Genomic DNA, 26,547 nt, shown 5'->3' with positions numbered 1-26,547 from the left:
TGTACCAGAGCCGAAAAATGTAAAAATTTTTCGCATACCTGGGGCTTCCTCCAGCCCCATCCGCACGGATCGCTCCCACGCCGCTGTCCTCAGCCTTCTGCAGTGTCGGTACTGGGTCTCATAATTTCAGCCAGTTGGGGCAAGTCTACGCAGGAGAAGTGCGCCCTCTACGTATCCCTCCAGCAGCTGCTAGAGAGATACTCAAAGAGCGCACTTCTCTTACGTCAGACTGGCTGAAGTGACGAGACCTGGCACCGGCGCTGCAGAAGGCTGAAAACGGCGGCGTGGGAGCGGTCCGTGCGGATGGGGCTGGAGGAAGTCCCAGGTATGTATAAATCTTTTATATTTTTCAGCTCTGGTTTCCTTTAACACATTTTACAAAAGCAATTCACAACAGATACATCTAATTCTACTCCATGGAAATTGGGAACATTAAATTGTTGGTGTAGGTATGATTCACATGGTCCAGACAAAGCACTCCTTGCAGTTTAGTGTTAATACACAGCACAATAATACGGTAAGTCATCATTCTGCTTTCACCTCCTGTAAATAAATTTACAAAATTAGACCAACTACACTTTTCTTGGCACTAGAATCACAAGAGCCCAATTGTGTGACAACTGGCCTCTCCTAGGTTTCGATTCAGTTACAACTAAGGCTAGCGTAACTGGATAGAGATAGTATAACACGTGTGAATGTGCTGTTGAATAATTAAATTGGTTAAATTGCTTTGCATTCTCATGCAAAGATAAACTCATTTGTGGGAAAAAGACAAGTATTTGTTTTAATCAAATATCTAGGAGCCCTCTTTTTAAAGGTGGATTCTAGTTTTCACCAGAAGTCACACCCAGAAGCTAACCCCTCCCCCGTGTGTGGGAGTAGTTTTACTCTCCTCCTCCTAGGCAATGGAAGTGGGGATGAGTCCTTGTCCATAAATGTAGACAAGGGTCCTTTTCAAAAGTTGGGGGGAATTTCCCATCTTCCTATCTAAGGTACACCAAACGTATGGACCACCAGATGGGCTGGTATTGCTCAGGTAGTAGAGCACCATGTTTCCCGGGCTCACCTGTTCTGGCAATACCAAAAAATAAAATATATAAAAAATATTGCTACTGAAACAGAACTGATATGTGACAAATAGTGGTTCATTTACTAAATTTCCTCAGTGCCTGAGATCACCAGGAAACACAAAAGCCTAGGTATGCAGGCATGTTCTCAAATAATCTCCAAAATACAGCATTTTAGATGCAGGAACATTGGTGTTAATCCACTAACTTACAGTAAAATTGCCTATACTGGTATTTAAACCAGTAGAGTAATGCGCATTGGGCAATTAGCACAACTAGCACAACTTGTGGTACATGAGTAATGCTCGTATTGTTACAGTAATGCTGCATGCAAGTAATGTGTGTTACTGTAGCAATCTGAGCGTTACCAATGCACTGTGGGTTATGCTAACTGCCCAACACGTGCTACTTTAGTGGCAGGAATACTGGTAAAATTGCTGTGCAAAGTCTTTGCACCGCAATTTTACTGTAGGCTAGTAAATTGACCCCATTATCACTCACATAACCCAACTTGCTTATTATGCTACTGTTTTCCTTTTGCTTTCTTTTTCGTATATAATACAGAAAAAAAAAATCAGATCCATGTACCTGTTTTAGACGGACATTGGTTGACACAATTTGGTTCACTTCATCCTTCATAAACAAAACAGAGCACCGTGTTAGGGAATTCTCGAATTAAATGAAGATTTGACTTGATTACATGCACCAATATCCATACCACATTAATAAGCTGAAAGAGCTGCAGTCCAACTGTCACCACGACTGGATCATCAAAATTTTCAACGGGACGCACAACTTTGTTGTAGCTGCTAAAAAGATCAGAAATCAAACGAGTTTCATGATCATAGGAGAGCACGTTTCCCACTGTTGAAAGGATAGAAAAAAACATTAAGGAATTATGGTTATTATCCAATGAATTATTAGAAAATTGCCAGTAAATACTGTTTATTTGTATGTACAAATAGTATGCATTTATTGTGGGCATACATAGATATTTTTATTTAAGTCAATTATCTAATCACATTTGAGCCCCTGAAATGAAAGGATTGTGTTAAAAAATGCTTTAGTTGCCTCACATTTTTATGCAATCGTTTTGTTCACCCCACTGAATCAAAGCTGAAAGCCTGCCCTTCAACTGCATCTGATTTGTTTAATTTACAATTCATTGTGGTAATATACAGAACCAAAATGAGAAAACAGTCCTCTTATTTATGGAGTGTATTACAGCAAAATATTTACAGAGGGTACTGAACCATTACCAGTGCCCACAATGGAATGGGGCCAATTTGTCAAATAATGATGGCAGTTAGCATGCCAATAGGTTATTGGGATGTGGAAGGAGATCAGAGCACTTTGAATAAACCCATACAACGTCCATGCAAACAGTGTCTTTGCTGGAAATTGAACACAAAACTCTAGGGCTTTAAGACAAGAGAGGTAACAATTACATATACTTTTTTGAATGTGATGAGCTCATTGAAAATCATTTTGACAAAGCTAGACATTAAGGTTAAGTTACCTACATACAGTACATTTAATGATGACATTAGTGATGGTAGTTAAAGGTGCTAAGCATGAGCTGTATACCATTGGTCTTTGCAAACAAAGATCAGATGCCAAACAAAAAGGCTGGGCTTGATTGAGTCTTCATGTTGCTTTCTATGCTCAGGAGAGGGTGGAGAGCAACAAAGAAATCAGCTAAGAAAGACCAAGTTTTTAGTTGATATTTTCTTCCCCTACGTCTAGTGATTAGGTCTGGTTTATGCACAGACATCAGATTGCAGCTTGATTTTATCATGGGGTATTGACAAACAGAAACCAAAGTATGTTGGGGAAGACTACATTATACTCACCTCTTCCCAGACTGTGTGAATTCTGGCAGATCCACAGGAATCTCTGTCCCTCACAGCTGATAGCAGCAGGTTCCTGTGTAGAGATCATGTGCCTGCCTATGTTTCAGACACCACTCCATTCACTCTGATGTAGTGACTGGAAACTGCAACCTTATCTCTCTGCAGGAGACACTGCCTGTTAGCACCATGGCAAAGAGATATCGAAGGAGTTGTACACAGAGTGCTTGGCATGAGGTGCGTATACACTGTTTGCCATAAACAGTGTGGATATGTACTTTCATAGTCAGGTTGGGTAGCAATAATTGAATGCCTCTAGGTAACTTCAAACTTTGATGAGTTTCTCTTTCATTTATAGAGAATACAGCAGATAAAGAGAGAGGCTTTAAGGGACACATTGATAAAACAGGCCTGGGGTACAAGTAAGTTGCTTTCCCTGCCTTGCTGCAAAGGCGCCTTATAAGCTACATACCCACATTGCAATTTGTAAAGCAATTTTCCCACAACCAGCAAGTTTTTTGTGCGACGAGCGTTTGCTTCCATGATTTTGCAATGTGGGTTTGCGTGCACGATTAAGCAACCATTTTTGTACGTGTGGCAATTACGACCATCACGGCAGATTGAATCTTTAAAATCCCCGACAACTCCAGCGCAAAGTCGGAGTCCGTTCATGCCCCCATTGTGTGCCATCGCCTGACATCGTGTGTTCCCGCTGGTAGGGAGATTGATCGGGGAACGCTCGTTCATCAGGTCACGTTCTGGTTTCTGGGGACCACACATCTATCTGAAAACAGTGTAACAAGTGGTGGGGAAGCGGCGATCGCGGAGAGCAGCGTGACCGCCACCGCCATCCACGCCGCTCAGCCGGGTCGCACGCCACGCACAGGGCTCTCGCCAGCACACAGGCTCAGAGCTACGCGTGTACGCGCCCAGCGGCGGGACCTTTATGCTTCCGGAAGGCGTGTCAGCTGACCTGCGGGTCGGCTGACGTCACAGGGAGCACTTCTCGCCGCTGATTGGTCTGGCTAGTTGAGCAGGGCTCGGTGAGTCCCTGGCAGCATAAAGCAGAGAGCTGTCAGTTGCTCTTTGTCTGCTGTTGCGAAGACTTCATGTTAGCGCTCAGACCTTAGATAGATCCGATGTGCTTTGATCCGGGAGGAAACCGGGGATTTCACACAGTGATAGGATTGTTTGATAGCCATAATTATAATTGATTATTGTATTATCTGTATATGACTCTTGCTCGTTCTGACTATTCTTACTCTCAGTGATTCTGTACTTCTGCCCATCTGATCTTGTTGCTGACTCTGCCTGTTATAACCTTCTTACCTTTGCCTTCTGACTTTGTACCGTATCTGCCAGCCTGTTGCCAACTCTGCTAGTCTGACCTCTCTACTCTCACCAGAGGGCCCTATTCTCTGGTGAGGGGTCTGGTACTGTTAGTGTCCACCAGCTCCTCTGGTGTGGCATAGCTAAACCTATCAGTACTACTGTTGCACCAAGCACTATACTTTACCTATCACTCATTGCTATTGGTTGTCATATCAGCTCTTATATACCAGTATTATAGGTGATTCTGCAGATCACCATATAATCAGGTATCTGCATTATAGGTGAAACTGCAGATCACCTAATAATCAGAATTCCGTTACTTGCTGACACCAATCGTTACAAACAGTAGTGAGGCATGCAGATAAAAGCTAGGCTGCTTCTAAGGCAGTGCAATGGATTGTGGTCTCCCACTGACTGTTGAGCTGAGATCTTCCAACTTGCCTGGACACCCTTACAACCAAAAACAGGAACTGGGGAAAGGTTGGTAAGTGAAAAGTACAAATCAGGCCCTGGCACAAAAGCTGGATTATCCACAAGGCAAAGCTAAGCCGTTGTCTAGGGCCCGAGAGAGTCTAGGGCCTTGGTCAATACTAGCCCCCACCAAATCTTACTAAAAAAGCCAGTTGATTATCAATGGTGGGCAAAAACTGCAATTTTGCCTAGGGACCCATTTCATCCTAATCCTCTTATGCCTAGCACCAACTATGCCACACTCAATGAGGACAACTCTAACTGAAGCTATTTAAATCCAGACTGAAAGGTCACCTGTTTAGTCTGGCTTTTACAGACATGTAGCTTTTTCTTCTGTTACATAATCCAGCCCACCACTAATTAGGAGAGCTAAGAAATAGCTTGTGCTTTGAGTCCTATGGGAGGAATGCACTTTTGTTGTTGTTACTGAATTATGAGCCCTGCTAGGCAGAGATGTGAATTATTGTCTGTTCTCTGTACAGCACCGAGGAATGTTTCTGAGATATATTAATGTGTAATAGAGCCTTGTTCCTGGTATAAGCTCTTTAGCTTCCTTTGGCAAGTGTACATGTTTTGCTGATTGCAGGGGTGCCAAGGACTCTGCCTCTGACACAGTAGACCAGGGTTCGAATCTCAGCTCTTCCTGTTCAGTAAGCCAGAACCTTTTCTAGGAGACCTTGAGCAAGACTCCTAACTCTGCCACTGCCTACTGAGTGCGCTCTAGTGGCTGCAGCTGTGGCGCTTTGAGTCCTCTAGGACCTAGGTTCTCAATGTGTGGTACGCGTACCCCAGGGGGTACTTCAGACAGTTCCAGGGGGTACTTGGGCTGGATATACTTAACCAAGAATAACACATTTAGAGGGTCAGAAAAAGATAAATCTTATTTAACCATTTAAGCTGCCTGAACATGATTGTCACGTCCAGGTGGCAGCTATATCCCTGCTGCACACTCCCACGCGCAAATGTTGCCCCCTGTTAGTCCAGAGATCAATGAATGGGAACATGGTTCCCATTCATTGATCTAAGTCCCCGGTAGGAAGACCGACGGCTTCTTATCAGAAACCTCCGTCTTTCTAATAGAAAAAAAGTTTCCCGTCCTCTTTACGCTTCCTGGAAGCGAGAGCGTTCGCTTTCAGGATTAAAAATTTTTTTTTGACTGTGCCCATCTTGTGGCCAAATAGTAAAACAACTGCTGCACACTCCCACGCGCACATGTTGCCCCCTGTTAGTCCAGAGATCAATGAATGGGAACATGGTTCCCATTCATTGCCATGTTCCCATTCATTGATCTAAGTCCCTGGTAGGAAGACTGACGGCTTCTTATCAGAAACCGCCGTCTTTCTAATAGAAAAAAAGTTTCCCGTCCTCTTTACGCTTCCTGGAAGCGAGAGCGTTCACTTTCAGGATTAAACTTTTTTTTTTGACTGTGCCCAACTTGTGCCCAAATAGTAAAACAACATCTACATACATTTTACATGAAATAAACAGGCATATTTACATTTAAAATTAACTGTTTATGTCCCACACCAAAAATTACCCAAATAAAAATTTTAATGAAAAAAAAAATACAATTAAAAAACCCCAAAAACCCAAAACATAGTTACCTAAGGGTCTGAACTTTTTTCAAAGCTATGTTGAAACTATGCACAAAGCCATCATAGGACTCCATAGCAAAGTTGAAAAGTTTGGGTGAAGCTCCAGCCCTTGGTACACATCATACAATGCCCCCCTTCAATGCCCCCCTTCCCTCTTCTCTTCTTAAAACACACACACACACACACACACACACACACACACACACACACACACACACACACACACACACACACACACACACACACACACACACACACACACACACACACACACACACACACACACACACACACACACACACACACACGCACACCCATACATTGCTAACTTAATTAAATGTGCATGATCATAGCCAACCTTTGGTGGTACACTGACATAGTGGCTAGCATTTTTCAGCTACTCTACAGTCCGTCTATTATAAAGCAGCCCAATAATGGTACATTTTTTATGAATGATTTTATATTTTAGTCAGATAAATCAGATGGAATTGTATAAAAAGGCATCTCAATGACATGATTTTATGCTTGAAAAAAATTCTGTTTTCCCTTTTGATGTTGTATGTATATAACTGTCTGTACTACCAGCCTGCAAACTAACAGGATGTAAGCCCGACGAAGGCTGCAAGGCCGAAAGATTGCTTATTCTTATTCATTTTTAGTTAGCCAATAAATGGTATCATCCTGATTAAAAAATTCTTGCTTATAAAAAAAAAGATGAATATAGAGTCAATCATATATAACTGGTTTGACAATCCACCTGGCAGATTTTTATGACCCGATCCAGGGGAGGACTGGGACCTTTTGGCCTGGGGGGAAACACAAACCAGAGGCCCGTTATCATGGCAGCCCCAGCCCAAATGACGTCACACACGCACCCCACATCGTATATGCCAGTAGTCACGTGGAGCACCAATGCGGAAATTCAGGCAACGGGTGCACACACATTTTGAGGTACAACGGCCAGGGTTTACGTCGTGTCTCTCATTCGTGGTTATTGCATGCCGTGATTATCGCACCTGACAACCACAATGGCCTGAGATTTCCCAACATCTCAGATTGATACATTCAACCAATTTCCACCCCAAATTTTTATCTGATTCGGTAATATCAAAACGGATGGTCGATCGACTGTCAAGTCAACAGATGTATGGCCACTTTAATTCCTTAATTCTCCAAAGTTCATTATCCCCCCTACCCCCCCCCCCCCCCACACACACACACACACTTATGTCCTTCCCTTCACCGCCATCTCTACTAATCCCTCATATATGCCCCTCTTCCACCTTGGAAATCCCCTCCCCCTTTACCAGACACATCCTTACTGACCTTCCTGCTGGCACCATGATCCCTGCCTTGTTAATGCTAATTTCCAAAGTTTCGATACCCCTCCTTCCATTACTGTTTTCACCCCCCCCCCCCAACACCCATGCTTTGCGTACTTGCTTTTTATTGGTGGTCAGTGGCAGTGATTCACTGCCTGCCCATGACCCACTTTACTATAGTATGAAACCCTATAGGCCACATCCATACTCAGTACTGATAGGTGGAAAAGTCATTATGATTCGATCATAGTAAAAGAATCTGTCCGTAACAATTGATGCATGTATGGCCAGCTTTAGATTATGGTTTCTAATAACAAGACTGGAGAGAGGAGAGAGAAGGCAAAGCAGGTGGTTTTGGTGCACGACGCTCAGCACCGGTTACCCAAACTAGGAGCCCCATAGCAGCAATAATATAATAATATAATAATATAAGCATAAGGGAAATTCGGGGCTCCGGTGATCGCCGTACCTCAAATTACACCTCCCTCTGAGTTGCAACGACTCGGAGGGGGAATAGTATTTAACACCGCCAGGGAGTTTAGTGGCAGCAGGAAGAGCCATCATTCGATGCTCCTGGTGCCCAACTTACCCGCAGCATACAAATACTAGGGGCTCAGATGCACTATAAGTGCTTTTATGAGCACTTTTTAGCCATCAGAACTTTCTGAGAGCTTTTTAAAAAGGGCTCCCATTGATTTACATTCAAATCATGGTAAAATCATGATCACGGTAAAATCCCTCAGAAACGCGCTTATAGTGTGTCTGAGACTTTATACAGAGAAGGGGAGAAACGTTGAGGAGAGAAAAGCTGAAAGAGAAGGAAGAAGATAGTTAAGTGACAAGACAATATGTTCTGTACAGCACTGTGGAAGATGGTGGCGCTATATAAATACTAAATAATAATATCAATAATTTGCCTCACCAGGATTGCACTTTTATTTAGCTTTCCTGTATAAAAAGAAGACACAGCCAGCCAGCACTAGGGGAAGAGGGAAACAAAGGTGAATGAGGGTGGGCTGGTGCACACCAACAGCGATTTAAAAAGCGCTTGGCTAATGTTACCGTATGACGGTGTTCTCACAGCAGCGTTGTGATTTTTTAAAAATCGCAAACATACTGCATGTAGCATTTTTTGGAGCGATTCATTCAAAAATCGCTCTGAAAATCGCTTTACAAAATCGCACTCGCAAATTGCTAGCGATTGCTATTGTGAATTTGGCGTGCACTAGCCCAGAGAGAGGAGGAGTGGAGAGAGACTGAGACTAGCCTGAGATGGAGCAGAGCTTATCTGTATTGCAGTCCCACATAACACAGAGGCTACTTGCCTGTAATATGACTCCTGTCCCTGCAAGTCTCCCACACAAGTCAGAAAGCAGCCCTCCTGGAGTCTAGAGACTATCAAAAACTTTTCAACTTGTATAACACCTTATCCACACATGCAGTCATTATAAAAATGGGGAGAGACAAGACCCTTCAGGCAAGCTCTGCATCATGCTGTGTATATTTACCAGCTTGCCTGCCCTCTGATTGCACTTTTATCAGCTAGCCTAGAGTTTCACATTGCCTTACAACAACAAACCTGAATACACCAGACACTGGACTGGCCCTAAATCACTGAATGAAAGGCGGCCTGGGGGGAAATTGCCCCCCTTCCACCCTGGCCAGTCCGCCCCTGACCCGATCTGTACTAATGAAGTTAAAAATAGTACGGGTGATGTATACAATTCATTATTTTTTTTAAAACAAATTCTTATTAAAAAGGCTTTATTGCTAACTACATAACTCAATGTTTCTAACGTTTATTTGCAATGTAACTTCTCACCCTGTTTGTTTTTATTTCATATACTAAAAAAATAATTGACTGCAGAAGGCCAGTAAGTGTTCAGCAGCATGAGTGGAAATGCAGCCCCCATCCCCAATCCCTCTAAAGGTGCCCAGTAGCGGTACAATTTTTTCACCAAATGCGATCTTTCGATGCCATCTGAATGTTCGAAATGAATAGAAAATGTGCAGTTTATGAAGGCAATCGATAAGAAACAATAGAGTTTGAAAAAAGAATTGTTCAGAAAATGTGAACAATCTATAGTTACCTTCAGATTAGTTTTGATTTTTCAAATCGCATCGAAAGATCGCATTTAGGGTAAAAATTGTACCAGTTAAAGCGGGATATAATCCTGCATTTCAACTTTGCTCTAAAACATTATTTACAGTATATTATATGCAACCAGCATTTTTTTTTTTTACTAGACCAGCATTGGAAGGGTTACACAGAGCTTTAAAGTTCCTGGAGATTTCTGCAGATGCATCCGAAACTTACATAGATACATTTTGTTTACATAAATGTATCTAAGTGTTGAATGTGACTCACTCTCTCTGACTGAGAAGGAGCTGGAGGACAGCCAAAGAGTGTGTAACATTTATCACTTGTTACATTCTATTTAGTGCTGTAGAGGGTAGAGGTGTGGGAAACGATGGCACTGCAGATAGTGGACTTCTGTAGGGATGGAAGGAGGGGGAGGATGGCCCAGCTCATACAGTCAGGTGTGGCCAAGTGAATCCCAGCGTGCTCAGGCAGCAGTAAGGTTATGCATAGAAGGAGAGAAGGAAAGCGCCGGCACTGCTGTAAATCACATTTATTTGTTTGCAATCAAAAACATGCACGTACATGCAGGCATGAAGACATTGTGGTGGAGACACATACCCTGAGGTGGATGGCTGTGGCGTGCCGGTGGGTGCAGAGGGAGGAAGAGCCTGACGGCCGTTTCGCGCTATGCGCTTCTACGCAGGCTGCAAATGAGGTGATGGGACAAGCGGCCTAAATACCTTTACTAGGCGGCGTGCGGCGTTCTTCCGCCAAAAGTCCCGCCCCTCTATCAACACTGGTCACTCCGTCTCAGCTGCGTAAAGCGGAAGCAGCCCGAGGCGGGTGACGTCAGGTGTTTCCCAGCGACGGAGGCCTGTGAGGGGAGCGCTCATATTAGGTTCCCCCAGGCGGCCATTGCGACTCAGGCTGCTCCGTCGTCTGGGAGGATGTACTGCCATCTTGTGGCCTATAGGAATAAGCAGCTACATCAACGGCCATATGTGAGGGGATAAGTGAATAGATGTAAGGGGCATGACCTGGTGTATGTATATGTGTAAATAACATGTATAAAATTAATTTGTATAAGATTGATACTCAGAGTCAGCCCTAATAAAGTGCTTAAAATAGTGCATGACTAATTTTGAAAAATATTTTAATGGGCCATGAATATTGGAAACTGAGGTCATGGCATGAAAAGTGCTCATAGCATCTAGCTGTGTTTCAACACCCTGCACATGTGACTATTGAACAAACCTGAAGTGATGATAAAAACAGGGAGGGGAAAAGGTTAAAAACAGCTAATCTGGAACGGCTATCAAGGGGGATATGGGGAATCCCATCATAATGTGGGCAAACTGTCCCTATAAAATACATCTATAAGTTATGTATCAAGAGCAGGGAATGGCCAAAAAACATGCCAGGGGCCGGGCAACCACATATTTAACCCCCCTGGGGAGGTGCTCATTACATTTATATGAGAAAAAAAGGAGAAAAAAGGATAAAATGCAAATCATAGTTCATAGGTGCAAGTGATCCACATATGTTAAATCTGTGGATCCAAAAAACATGCAAGGTCAGTATGGTCATTCATGCCCAAAGGGCCCATCGCATCGGATTGCAATATTAACCGTGCCTCTTCTCTCTTTAGGATCCTCTCCCTGTTGCCTCCTCGTCTCGGGGGCAACACATGTCTTAATCCGGCAAAGGTCAATTTCGTGGGATCCCCCTGATGGGCTTCTCTGATATGGGTAATGACCCGGGTAGAACCCTTGCCTGACTCAATGGAATGGAAGTGTTCACGGTATCTCCTTGTGAGTGGCCTCGTGGTTTCCCCTATGTAAAATCTGCCACAGGGGCACCACAACGCGTACACTACAAACGACGTTTGGCAAGTAATGAAATCCCGCGTAAAATGCGGGAGAGGACCTACTTGGTGCCGGGAACCGGTGGCCATAAACTCACACGATACGCACCTACCACACCGGTGGTTCCCCTGTGGCAGATGGTCGCTCAACCAGTTACCATTTTTTTGCGAGACGAACTCGCTCCTAGTGATTTTGGATCCAATGGTTGGGGCCTTCCTATATGAAAAAAGGGGCCCATCCTTAACTAGGGGCCTCAACAAGGGGTCCCCAAGGAGGATGTCCCAATTTTTCTTCGTGATTTCCTTCAATTTGCTGGCCATAGGGGAATATTGGAATGTAAATGGAACTTGGCCCTCATTAAGGGATTTCCTCCTGCGCTTGTGTCTTCTAAGGAGATCCTTCCTGTCAATCCTATGTGCTGTCTTGAAGGCTCTCTGGATTGTCTCCCGTTCGTATCCCCTATTCAATAGTCTGCCTCTCAAGTCCTCTGACTGCATAATAAAGGTGTCGTCCTCTGCATTGTTCCTGCGCAGTCTGAGGAACTGGCTGTATGGTATTGACTGAGTTACATGTTGGGGATGGAAGCTTGACTTGTGTAGGAGGGCATTTGAGGCAGTGGGTTTCCGAAACCCTCTGGGGACCAGGATGTCACCCTGGATCACTAGCTCCAAGTCCAAAAAGGGCACCCTGCTCTCACTAATGATGGCAGTAAAGGCCATATTCATTGGGTTATTAGTATTACTAATATACGCCACAAAATTATAAAAAGCTGCACAAGTCCCGGACCAAAAGATAAGGATGTCGTCCACATACCTGGACCACATCCTAAGTTGCCCGCGGAAAGGATTGGCATCTGTGTGGACGTATATTTCCTCAAACCATGCCAAAAAAATATTGGCATAGGTGCAGGAGACCGCCGTTCCCATGGCCGTCCCCGCCACCTGCCAGTACCAACTCCCGTCGAAAAGAAAGGTGTTGTGGGTCAGAACAAAGGTAAGGCATTCACACAAAAAATCCTTGTATTCATTGCTCTTATCAGTCCTATCGAGGAAGACTCTCACAGCCCGCACCCCCAAATCATGTGGGATGCAACTGTACAAACTCTCCACATCGATTGTAGCAAGTGTATCGCCCCGGACCCACGTTTTTTGTGTGAATGCCTTACCTTTGTTCTGACCCACAACACCTTTCTTTTCGACGGGAGTTGGTACTGGCAGGGTCCGGGGCGATACACTTGCTACAATCGATGTGGAGAGTTTGTACAGTCGCATCCCACATGATTTGGGGGTGCGGGCTGTGAGAGTCTTCCTCGATAGGACTGATAAGAGCAATGAATACAAGGATTTTTTGTGTGAATGCCTTACCTTTGTTCTGACCCACAACGCCTTTCTTTTCGACGGGAGTTGGTACTGGCAGGTGGCGGGGACGGCCATGGGAACGGCGGTCTCCTGCACCTATGCCAATATTTTTTTGGCATGGTTTGAGGAAATATACGTCCACACAGATGCCAATCCTTTCCGCGGGCAACTTAGGATGTGGTCCAGGTATGTGGACGACATCCTTATCTTTTGGTCCGGGACTTGTGCAGCTTTTTATAATTTTGTGGCGTATATTAGTAATAACCCAATGAATATGGCCTTTACTGCCATCATTAGTGAGAGCAGGGTGCCCTTTTTGGACTTGGAGCTAGTGATCCAGGGTGACACCCTGGTCCCCAGAGGGTTTCGGAAACCCACTGCCTCAAATGCCCTCCTACACAAGTCAAGCTTCCATCCCCAACATGTAACTCAGTCAATACCATACAGCCAGTTCCTCAGACTGTGCAGGAACAATGCAGAGGACGACACCTTTATTATGCAGTCAGAGGACTTGGGAGGCAGACTATTGAATAGGGGATACGAACGGGAGACAATCCAGAGAGCCTTCAAGACAGCACATAGGATTGACAGGAAGGATCTCCTTAGAAGACACAAGCGCAGGAGGAAATCCCTTAATGAGGGCCAAGTTCCATTTACATTCCAATATTCCCCTATGGCCAGCAAATTGAAGGAAATCACGAAGAAAAATTGGGACATCCTCCTTGGGGACCCCTTGTTGAGGCCCCTAGTTAAGGATGGGCCCCTTTTTTCATATAGGAAGGCCCCAACCATTGGATCCAAAATCACTAGGAGCGAGTTCGTCTCGCAAAAAAATGGTAACTGGTTGAGCGACCATCTGCCACAGGGGAACCACCGGTGTGGTAGGTGCGTATCGTGTGAGTTTATGGCCACCGGTTCCCGGCACCAAGTAGGTCCTCTCCCGCGTTTTACGCGGGATTTCATTACTTGCCAAACGTCGTTTGTAGTGTACGCGTTGTGGTGCCCCTGTGGCAGATTTTACATAGGGGAAACCACGAGGCCACTCACAAGGAGATACCGTGAACACTTCCATTCCATTGAGTCAGGCAAGGGTTCTACCCGGGTCATTACCCATATCAGAGAAGCCCATCAGGGGGATCCCACGAAATTGACCTTTGCCGGATTAAGACATGTGTTGCCCCCGAGACGAGGAGGCAACAGGGAGAGGATCCTAAAGAGAGAAGAGGCACGGTTAATATTGCAATCCGATGCGATGGGCCCTTTGGGCATGAATGACCATACTGACCTTGCATGTTTTTTGGATCCACAGATTTAACATATGTGGATCACTTGCACCTATGAACTATGATTTGCATTTTATCCTTTTTTCTCCTTTTTTTCTCATATAAATGTAATGAGCACCTCCCCAGGGGGGTTAAATATGTGGTTGCCCGGCCCCTGGCATGTTTTTTGGCCATTCCCTGCTCTTGATACATAACTTATAGATGTATTTTATAGGGACAGTTTGCCCACATTATGATGGGATTCCCCATATCCCCCTTGATAGCCGTTCCAGATTAGCTGTTTTTAACCTTTTCCCCTCCCTGTTTTTATCATCACTTCAGGTTTGTTCAATAGTCACATGTGCAGGGTGTTGAAACACAGCTAGATGCTATGAGCACTTTTCATGCCATGACCTCAGTTTCCAATATTCATGGCCCATTAAAATATTTTTCAAAATTAGTCATGCACTATTTTAAGCACTTTATTAGGGCTGACTCTGAGTATCAATCTTATACAAATTAATTTTATACATGTTATTTACACATATACATACACCAGGTCATGCCCCTTACATCTATTCACTTATCCCCTCACATATGGCCGTTGATGTAGCTGCTTATTCCTATAGGCCACAAGATGGCAGTACATCCTCCCAGACGACGGAGCAGCCTGAGTCGCAATGGCCGCCTGGGGGAACCTAATATGAGCGCTCCCCTCACAGGCCTCCGTCGCTGGGAAACACCTGACGTCACCCGCCTCGGGCTGCTTCCGCTTTACGCAGCTGAGACGGAGTGACCAGTGTTGATAGAGGGGCGGGACTTTTGGCGGAAGAACGCCGCACGCCGCCTAGTAAAGGTATTTAGGCCGCTTGTCCCATCACCTCATTTGCAGCCTGCGTAGAAGCGCATAGCGCGAAACGGCCGTCAGGCTCTTCCTCCCTCTGCACCCACCGGCACGCCACAGCCATCCACCTCAGGGTATGTGTCTCCACCACAATGTCTTCATGCCTGCATGTACGTGCATGTTTTTGATTGCAAACAAATAAATGTGATTTACAGCAGTGCCGGCGCTTTCCTTCTCTCCTTCCTTACATTCTATTTAGTTAAAATGTATCTATCTGAACTTCTGCATATCTCTCCACGGAACTTTAAACCTCTGGTCTAGTAAAAAAAAATGCTGGTTGCATATAATATGCTGCAAATAATGTTTTAGAGCAAAGTTGAAATGCAGGGTTATATTCCGCTTTAACGGGCACCTTAACCCATGGGTGAGGAGTGTAGTGCAACTACAACAAAGGGATTGGAAACTTTGTAAAAAGGTATGGTATACAGAGGATACAGTGGGGTGTTTGCAAAAAACTGCATTAAGCAGAATTTTGTGCTTAAACTTTTACCGCATGATGGGTGGAGCAGACTGCAATACATTGTATGTAACGCATTACACTGTACTCATCATACGTTTGACTTTCTGCATGTTATTCTGCTTAATACTAGTTTATTGCATACACCCTAGTCTAGTGTGTCTAAAAAAAATAATAAATACATAAAAATACATAAAAATAATTAAAATACTTCCTTAACTTATTAATTGAAAACGGCTGTGACTTTCTGTACAGACACACACACACACACAAAATAATATTTGTCATCAGTAATTATTCACCCTGGTCCTAATAAATATTACCGCATTTTTCTTAATATACTGATTCACATTCACCACTTAAGGGTATGATTGATTCTTTTGTATGGAATAAATATAATAATTTCAAATGAAATGGAACAAAAAATTATCCCATTGTTGATTGCAATAATGAATCGATCCTATTTTAGAATTGTCCGTAAATATAGTACTGGGGGTTACAAGAGTTCGGCCTAGTGCACACCGAGCGGTTTTGGTAGCATTTTCAAAAATGCTGCCGCTTCTGAAAACGCTTGGCTAATGGATCTCAATTGGATGGTGCACACCAGCGGTTTGAGGTTTTTAGCAAACCGCAAACATGGGTCCTGCAGCATTTTTGCGTTTTGCAGATGCATTTCTGCCTCAATGTAAAGTATAGGAAAAGCTCAAACCGCTCTGAGAAATGCTAGATCAAGGCGGTTTTTCAAGCGTTTTAGTTACAGTAACTGTTCAGTAACAGCTTTACTGTAACAATATATGACATCTGCTACACAAAAACGCTCCAAGAAAACCTCTCTAAACATGCCTAGAATGGCTATGAAAATCTGCTTAAAAAACCTCTAGCGTTTTGCAGATCTGCTAGAGGTTTTTGCTGTGCACTGGCCCTCACGCAGAGATTCTTATTCAAGCAACATTGAAGACAATTAAGTAGGACTGAGTCTCTCTGAAAATACTACTCATTCTCAGATGGCAACACATGGTCTGACAATTTGTGTGGCAATGTGCTGGCAGGAAACATGACACCACACAGGTGTAGCGTGAATGGGCAGTTTTCTGTATGTCTTCTTGTCACTTGTACTGTTTAAGCTTTCTATAGCCAATTAAAACACATACTTGGTTGATGTTATTTCTATGGCTTTATTTTGTGCCATATATGAAAGTTTAAACATTTATGTATTATGTGCAGACCCAAATTTACATCACAGGAGCCAATAGGCACACATGTCTTGGCACTGTAGACTGCACCCTCCATGAACCTACAAACCCCCTCCCAACTGCAGTGCAAGTGTGCTGGCTGTCCCAGCTTTCACTTCTCCCTTACTTCCTTTGCCCGCCATAGGTAGCTACAGGGCATCCATCTGAAAGACAAAGACAAGACAAATAACATTTATATTGCGCTTTTCTCCTTGCGGACTCAAAGCGCCAGAGCAGAGCAGCAGCCACTAGGGCGCGCTCTATTGGCAGTAGCAGTGTAAGGGAGACTTGCCAAAGGTCTCCTACTGAATTAGTGCTGGCTTACTGAACAGGCAGAGCCGAGATTCGAACCCTGGTCTCCTGTGTCAGAGGCAGAGCCCTTAACCATTACACCATCAGCCAACTGAAAACGGCGCCTGCAAATAATGGAGCACAGTGTTGCTGCTAATCCGTTTGCCGCTTATTGCTATTTAACGTTAAAGCCTTATCGATATTTAGCGTTAACACACAGAACCCTCTCTGTACCTATCCCTAACCCTTAAACCCCCCCTGGTGGTGCCTAACCCTAACCCCCCCTGGTGGTGCCTAACCCTAACTACCCCCCTGGTGGTGCCTAACCCTAACTACCCCCCTGGTGGTGCCTAACCCTAACCACCAGTGCTGGGCCGAAATTACGCATTAGCGTAATTACGCATCGTAATTCACTACAAATGCACCGTAAGCGGTATGTGTAAGGTTACGGTATTACACGTAATTAATTACGCGTAGACCGTAGGTTACGTTATTACGCGTAACAAATTACGCGTAAGACAGTAAACTCCTATTGAAATTACACAGTCTGCCGTAATCGGGTAATATTACGCTCACGTATAATATAAAAAAGCCGCCGACTTTAAGGGTTATTAGCAAAGCCCCCTTAAGTGCTAAGAGCCTCAAATTTGGAGAATATATTAAGGAGATCAGAAGGAATAAGAGGAAAAATTTTTTTTTCAAAAAGACCTTATAGTTTTTGAGAAAATCGATGTTAAAGTTTCAAAGGAAAAATATATACATTTAAAAACCCGCCGACTTTAACGGTTAATAGCAAAGCCTGCTTAAAATTTAGGAACACCAAATTCCCAGGGTATATTAAGGGGATCAGTGGGAATAAAAGGAAACATTTTTTTTCAAAAAGACCTTATAGTTTTTGAGAAAATCGATTTTTAAGTTTCAAGGGCAAAAATGTCTTTTAAAATGCGGAAAATGTCAGGTTTTTTTGCACAGGTAACAATAGTGTTTTATTTTCATAGATTCCCCCAAGTGGGAAGAGTTTTACTTACTTCGTTCTGAGTGTGTGGGAAATATAAAAAAAGACGACGTGGGGTCCCCCCCTCCCAGACCTCTTTAACCCCTTGTCCCCCATGCAGGCTGGGATAGCCAGAATGCGGAGCACCGGCCGTGTGAGGCTCCGCACCCTGACTATACCAGCCCGCATGGTCCATGGATTGGGGGGTCTCGGAAGGGGAGGGGCATCCAAGCTTTCCCCTCCCCCTCCGAGCCCTTGTCCAATCCAAGGACAAGGGGCTCTTCTCCACCTCCGATGGGCGGTGGAGGTGGAGGCCGCGATTTCCTGGGGGGGTTCATGGTGGCATCTGGGAGTCCCCTTTAAAAAGGGGTCCCCCAGATGCCCACCCCCCTCCCAGGAGAAATGAGTATAGGGGTACTTGTACCCCTTACCCATTTCCTTTAAGAGTTAAAAGTAAATAAACACACAAACACTTAGAAAAAGTATTTTAATTGAACAAAAAACATAACCACGAAAAAAGTCCTTTAATATTCTTAATTAACCATTAATACTTACCTGTCCCTTTAAAAGCCAGTTCCCACGCAATATTCTCGGAAATGTTCTATCAGTTACAATGTAACAAAGTTATTACAATGTAACAACTTTGTTACATTGTAACTACGGCGCACCCGACGTCACTCGCCGCTCAGCCGCCGCAACACTTACGCGTCCTTGCAGGACGCTAAGTCCCCGCCGGCTCCCGCTGTCCACCCCGCCCACATCTGTCACCCACATGTCACCCACATGTGGGTGACATGTGGGTGACATGTGGGAGAGGCAGGGAGGGCAGCGAGAGCCGGCGGGACTTAGCGTCCTGCACGGACCCGACAGAGCTCTGAGCTATATAGCTCAGAGCTCTCTAAGCATCTTTGTATTTGGGCTCCAAGGAGCCCCATTGGTCCTTAGCAGACCAATGGGGTTCCTTCAAATCAGAAGGAACCCCATTGGTCTGCTAAGGACCAATGGGGCTCCTTGGAGCCCAAATACAAAGATGCTTAGAGAGCTCTGAGCTATATAGTCTGTCGGGTCGTGCGATGTACAACTGATCAAGACTGGAGATAAAGTAGGTGCCAGTGAAGCCACCCTCCTGAACATGCTGAACATTTCCCCCTTCTCCTTTGGTTTGATCATCCAGCAATTATATGACAATGGCAGCATCTACAACTAAAAACTAAGTCCCGCCGGCTCTCGCTGCCCTCCCCGCCTCTCCCACATGTCACCTATATACATGCTGGCACCCATGGGTGCCAGCATGTATATGGGTGACAGGTGTGGGCGGAGTGGACGGCGGGAGCCGGCGGGGACTTAGCGTAAGTGTATGCGGCGACCGGCGGGTGAGCGGCGAGAGACGTCGGGTGCGGTGGAGTTACAAAGTAACAAAGTTGTTACATTGTAATAACTTTGTTACATTGTAACTGATTAGCCAATTTCCGAGGATATTGCTTGGGAACTGGCTTTTAAAGGGACAGGTAAGTATTAATGGTTAATTAAGAATATTAAAGGACTTTATTCGTGGTTATGTTTTTTGTTCAATTAAAATACTTTTTCTAAGTGTTTGTGTGTTTATTTACTTTTAACTCTTAAAGGAAATGGGTAAGGGGTACAAGTACCCCTATACTCATTTCTCCTGGGAGGGGGGGTGGGCATCTGGGGGACCCCTTTTTAAAGGGGACTCCCAGATGCCACCATGAACCCCCCCAGGAAATCGCGGCCTCCACCTCCACCGCCCATCGGAGGTGGAGAAGAGCCCCTTGTCCTTGGATTGGACAAGGGCTCGGAGGGGGAGGGGAAAGCTTGGCTGCCACTCCCCTTCTGAGACCCCCCAATCCATGGACCATGCGGGCTGGTATAGTCAGGGTGCGGAGCCCCACACGGCCGGTGCTCCGCATTCTGGCTATCCCAGCCTGCATGGGGGACAAGGGGTTAAAGAGGTCTGGGAGGGGGGACCCCACGTCGTTTTTTTTTTATATTTCCCACACTCAGAATGAAGTAAGTAAAACTTCCCACTTGGGGGAATCTATGAAAATAAAACACTATTGTTACCTGTGCAAAAAAACCTGTCATTTTCCGCATTTAAAAGACATTTTTGCCCTTGAAACTTAAAAATCGATTTTCTCAAAAACTATAAGGTCTTTTTGAAAAAAATGTTTTTCCTCTTATTCCCACTGATCCCCTTAATATACCCTGGGAATTTGGTGTTCCTAAATTTTAAGCAGGCTTTGCTATTAACCATTAAAGTCGGCGGGTTTTTAAATGTATATATTTTTCCTTTGAAACTTTAACATCGATTTTCTCAAAAACTATAAGGTCTTTTTGAAATAATTTTTTTTCCTCTTATTACTTTTGATCTCCTTAATATATTCTCCAACTGTGAGGTTCTTAGCAATTAAGGGGGCTTTGCTATTAACCCTTAAAGTCGGCGGCTACCTAACATTGATCCATGCGTCAACTTTTCCGCTTGGGAGCATTGCCTTACGCATTAATTGCCAGTAGGAAATTATGCGTAAGGCAATAACGTAACAACCTGCATTACGGTATTCTTACGCGTAATTGCGTAAGGGCTATGCGTAATTACAGACATGAACCGTAGGTAAATGTCTACGCCGTAAGCGTAATTCCGTAATGCCTAATAGCGTAAAATTACGCGTAATGATCCGTAAGCGTAGTTTTTTCCATTACGCCAAGCACTGCTAACCACCCTCCTGGTGGTGCCTAACCCTAACCACCCCCCTGGTGGTGCCTAACCCCAACCACCCCCTGGTGGTGCCTAACCCCAACCACCCCCTGGTGGTGCCTAACCCTAACCACTTCCCTGGTGGTGCCTAACCCAAGACCCCCTGGTGGTGCCTAACCCTAACCACTCCCCTGGAGGTGCCTAACCCTAAGCACCCCTTGTGGTGCCTATCCCTAAGACCTCCCTGGTGGTGCCTAACCCTAAATCTCCCCTGGTGGTGCCTAACTCTAACCTTGACAGAGTTACATTAAATCCATTCACCGTTGCAGTTAAATAACCTCTGCAGTTTGGCGTATGTAGGCTAACTATTGATAAATAACGTTACTGTGCGCAATAACGTCTGCTGTTTGGCATATGAACAACGCCATTGATAAATAACGTTACTGTGTGCCGTTTTTCTTCTTTTTTTCCCTGTGCAGCATTATTATGCAGTACTAATGATAAATAGCGATAAGCGTATTTGGCTGTGCGCCATTATTCACTGATCCGAGCTACAGGTGCGCCTTAGTACCCTCAATATTAAGTAGCTAGAGGTGCCCCTGACTGAAGCTGATCTCACCAGTGGAATGCCAAGAGCTGTGTGAGTAACCTTTCAGTTACTCTCTCATCAGGACTCTGCATAGGGAAGGAGAGAGAGAGAGAGGCACTCAGGGAGGGGAGTGAGCCGCCTTTCCATCATCATGCGCCTGTAGGCACGTGCCTACAGTGCCTTAAGCCTGTTTTATCTTTATTTTCACCTGAAGTGATCACTCCTGATCGTTTTGGGCAACTGGTCCTTGGCTAGACATGCTGTTCTACTCCTTGCTAAGCAGCCTGTGCAATGTGCTGCAATGGGACATAATACGTACAGTCTGTCAGTGAAGGTTTTCCAACATGTCCAGGTGCCTATGAGAAGGTTACAGATGACCTGTACATACACGAGCTACTCACCCCATATATTTGCAACTAATTTTTTGGGATATAAATTCTAAGGTGTGTTTAAAGAAACCACTTTCCCTCACCCTTGCATTTAAATTGTTCTTGACTTTTGTGAGTAGATGCTGACTAATGATTTGTACAAATGCACAATTTGTATGCAATATGTGTTGCCTGCTAGGATTTAACTCGCTGGTGACAGTGCGCTGGCCAGACTGATTCAGTTTCATTTTGTACAATACTGCCCCTAAAGGCGTATATTAATAAAGGGCACAGGAAATAGTCAACAGTACAATATCTGTAAAATTACCAATATTGTACTACTTAATTCATATAGTAAAATATTGATAATATTTACTATGACCTAACCCTATTCTCGCACAGAGCCCTCCCTCTACCGATGCCTATCCCTAAGACCCCCCTTTCCCTGGTGGTGCCTAACCCTAAGACCCTCCCTGCCTGGTAGTGCCTTACCCTAAGACCCCCCTGGTGGTGCCTAACCCTAAAACCCTAAAACCCCCTTGGCGGTGCCTTATCCTAAGACCCACTAGGTAATGCCTAACCTTAGGACCTCCCTGGTGGTGCTAAACCCTAAGAGCCCCCCTGTGGTGTCTAACCTTAACCTCCACCCTAACACTAAGGACTTCCCCACTCCTAACACTAAAGCCCCCCCTCCCCAGCAGATGCCTAACACTAAAGACCCCCCATCCACCAATGCCTAACCTTTTCCACTGGTGTCTTGGTGAAAAGAGCCAGGCTGCCTGCTAAGTAAACTGCAGCTACAAATCGAAGCTGCTATTTTATTAGGCACCCTTTTTAACATGACGTGTCTCACGCCCTTTTCAACTATTCTAATCTAAAGAACTGGGTAATTGTCCAGTATACCACGAATATTAAAAAAATGGACCTGTGAATGATTAACAACTTGTTAACCAATAACTATTTGTGCAGCACCATACAAAATGTTGGAACCATAGACATAAGTGATTTTTTTTTTTTACTTTTCTATAGGGAGAGCACATTCATCATGAGATAAACAGACAAGGGTCCTTATTCAATCAACTTTTCTCTGAAACCTTATTACACCTTATCAATAAGTAACCTTTTAAGCCCACAGCAAGCAAGAAAGTACTCAAAATACACATGATGTTACTTATTTGTCCTACTTTTTAGTACTTTTTTATTTGTAAGGTGCAAAACAAAATTATTTTGTAAATAAGATGAAAATTAATCTCCTAGTAGAAAAGTTAATTCAATAGGGACCAAGGATAGATAACTGATGAGTTCATACAGATAAGGGCCCCTAATAGATTAACTTTTCTCAGTTTTTTTCCCCAGGATATAATTTTTCATCTTATCTACAAAGTAACTTTTTAGCACCCTTTCTTTCTAAAATACGTACAAATTTGTCCATTATTGTTTCTGTTTATTTTACCTGGTCTGTGTGCCTTTGCTGAACTGTGCTGAACCATACAGTGCCAACAGGATTGTGGAAAAACATTTTATTTTTTAGCTACAGTAACTAGCTTATCTCAAATGCAAATAACAGAAACTTCCCATTTCAGATAAGATAAGGACACTGACCAGAAGGTATTCCCCCCCCCTCCCCCCCACCACCACCACTTTTTTGAAGATATTACACAGTGATGCACACCTGTTATCTAGGTTATGTTTGCTGTTGGAGGGAGAGTAATCTGTAAATAAGCAGTAATCTGTACAGTAAGCAGTAAACACTGAGCTGGGTTAAAAAAAGAAAAAAAAAGAGGAAAAGGGCAGAACTGATCTCACTTTTGGCAACACAGAGAAAGAGTAAAAATGGAAGCCAGCAGAAATATTTTCTTTTTTCACATTACATTTTTCTTAAATCTGACAGCGAACACTAAAAACAATGGGAAGGGAAGCTCAATAAATAATTTCTTGTTGGATGATTTTTTTTTTGCTTAATATGGAGTTTCATCCCACTTTAAAGAGACACTGAAGTCTCTTAAAAATCCTTTTTTATTACAAAATATTGTTTAACATATTAGCCCTAACTAAACCGCCGCATCCCCCCCCCCCCCTAACTCGCCCTCCCTCTCTCCTGCAAAATCCACAACTTTCTTGGTTGTGGATTTTGCTGCCCTCCACTCTTTCGTGTGAGGCAGAGCTATGGGCTGCAGCCCTGCCTCACATGCGTCTATCAACGGCGGATCTTTGCCTCTCTCCCGCCCCTCTCAGTGAAGGAAGACTGAGAGGGGTGGGGGAGAGGCGGCGATCCGGGCTGACCAACGCGCTGAGAGGCAGAGCTGCGGCTCATAGCTCTGCCTCTCACGGAAGTGCTGCCCGGATTTCCCCCCGGCGAGTTAGGGGGATTAAGATAGTGTACAGCGGCGGGAAAGTTGTGATTTAGTTAGGGGCCAGGGCTAATATGTTAAACAATATTTTGCAATAAAAAAAGGATTTTTAAGAGACTTCAGAGTCTCTTTAACTACTAAAAATGTAATACAAAAGTGGTTAAAAATTAATATCAAATTAAGGGTGCATACACACAACTAATTTTGATTGGCTGATCACTGGCCAATTTTACCACCTCCATATACCATGAGGGCTAACCTACGCAAAAGTCTGTTGGTCCTCATATTACATGGCCAATCAAAATTGAATGTGTGGATGCACCTTAAGGCTAAGCTCATACTGAATCCATTGTGATGTATATAAAGCACATCTCAACGGATTTCAGAATTGGCGCATTCCAGCAATGGGCCCATTGTGAGATTATTGCAGCTTGCTGTTGTGCAATCATGATTTACGTTATAAAGCACCACAACGCCTACAGTGTGGACGCACCCTCATTTTTAGCATTTTCTTCCTTGCTGGGGGCTTAAAAGGTATTGTATAAATGAGGTTGAAAGCATCTCCCGAGAGAAAACTCTGAAGAAAAATTAATTGAATTAGGGGCCAAGGGGGTCATAAATCTCTATTTCCCCATGCATGGCCATTTTACAGGTACTTACGCCACTAGAGTAATGCACTCTGCACAATTTGGCTTGGTTAAAGGGTAATGCTTGCATACTATTTTAATGCATATCATGTTACTTGCATAACACACGTTACTGTAGAGAGTGAGTGTTAGCTATGCAACGTATGTGTGTTAATTGTGCAATGCATGTGACTATAGTGTGCACACAACAGTTTTCATGTAGTTTAGGGAATCAAACCTGTGGATAAAGATAAATACATTATTAGATAAATAAATAACAGGGTTGATTCACTAAACAATATTAAAATTATTGTGGACAGAGAGATCACAACAATTTGACTGATGTCTATGCAAGCTCATAACATGCGTTGCCCACATAACGTAAGTTGCGTTGCTTTGATAACATGGGTTGCGATTGCGAATAGCATAATGGGCATTATAGAATCAACACGTTCATTGAGTACATAATGCAAGCTGCACTGGGTAATGCTCGTTACTTTGCTTACATGGACAGTAGTAAAGTTGCTGTGCGCTACCTGCGCTTATCAATTTTTACATTGTTTAGTGAATCGACCCCAAGAAGAGCTAGTTCATGACATACTTTTTGTCAATTTACCCCATGCAAACTCCACTGCTTTTCACAGCTTATTTTTCCTTACTAAATAACATAATATCAGCAGAAACCTCCTGTGTTTAAAAGGCTGATTCCGGTTTCCATTCGAGCTTCTCACAGTGAACATAAATTTCTGTCACACTGTGACTACCGTAATCTATACATTTTGTGAATGCCTGATGTGCCTACAAGTTAACTACGGCTTTACTTAGCAGGCAAAACAAAAAAATGTTAGTTCCGTAAGAAGCTGAGATAACTATTTGGCATAAAAATAACATAGATTTTCTGTATGAAAAAAATATCATACATTTTGTAATAAAAATGCAGTAAACTTTTTGTTTTCTTTTCAGTTATCTATAAATACACTTGCAAAAGCTGTGAGATAATTACACTGAAAATAGGTTCACTTGATTTGGGTTAACCTTCTCTTCCATAAAAGTAGGTAATGAACATTACCAGATTAGTAATAACAAGTGATAAAAAGAAATGAACATATAAAACACATAAATGTAAAAGAACTCTAAAGTAATACACATACCTAATACAGATAGAAGAATAAAGTACTTCATAGTCAAATCCATTTCCTTCCTCCTGTCCCAGCTCTCTTACTGTTTGGTTTGGTGCCGGGAATGATTGAATTACAGGCTGTAGAAACAGTCGGGTGTGAGGGATGGATCAGCTTCCGGTCCCATGGATTGGAATGGAGCTGCTAGGCTATTATTGCTCTACACCTGTTCAGTGGGACAGCTGAGCCTCTGGGAGCTTTGAGAATGGATCGTGAAGACATTACTCTGACAGTTTACAGGTTCAAATAGTATAGCTGCAGTAGTCTCAGAATGTCCTTGAACAAATAAATAATAAAGAGAAGCTATACTTTCTTATAAGAATGCCATAAGTATAGATGGGTGCTACACAAGTCCACATGCAAAACCCACTGCTGATATTAAAGAGAGGTTGTTGCATATGGAAGAGGAGCCTGCAAATGGAATAGGGAGGCTGCAGTTGGGGAGTAACACAAGAAAAGTTGTTAAACTAGGAAGAGGGAGTGGCAGATGGAATGGGAGTTGTTACGAAAACAAGTAGCTTCAAAGACAAGTGCATCAGTACTGCTCATGTGCAAGTGCGGGCTTGTGCATGCGCAGTTTGAAGCCGCTTGTCTTCAGAAGTACTCGGGGGAGAGAAAGTGCAGTGAATTTTTCACTTC

General features: G+C 43.8%; 1 protein-coding gene across 1 annotated transcript in view; it reads right to left on the bottom strand.

The window, feature by feature from the left end:
• CHRNA1 (cholinergic receptor nicotinic alpha 1 subunit) overlaps positions 1 to 25,963 on the bottom strand; it is a 49,811-nt gene extending 23,848 nt beyond the window's left edge. Inside the window, exons 1-3 of the mRNA XM_068247031.1 lie at positions 25,882 to 25,963; positions 1,786 to 1,931; positions 1,656 to 1,700 (exon numbers count right to left, since the gene is read on the bottom strand). Coding sequence (XP_068103132.1) covers positions 1,656 to 1,700; positions 1,786 to 1,931; positions 25,882 to 25,924 — 234 coding nt within the window. The 5' untranslated portion in view covers positions 25,925 to 25,963. The remainder of the gene's footprint in view (positions 1 to 1,655; positions 1,701 to 1,785; positions 1,932 to 25,881) is intronic.
• Positions 25,964 to 26,547: the final 584 nt, after the last annotated feature.

This window comes from Hyperolius riggenbachi, chromosome 7, assembly GCF_040937935.1.
Source record: "Hyperolius riggenbachi isolate aHypRig1 chromosome 7, aHypRig1.pri, whole genome shotgun sequence".
NCBI classification, from domain to species: domain Eukaryota; kingdom Metazoa; phylum Chordata; class Amphibia; order Anura; family Hyperoliidae; genus Hyperolius; species Hyperolius riggenbachi.
This window is presented reverse-complemented; position numbering and strand designations above follow the sequence as displayed.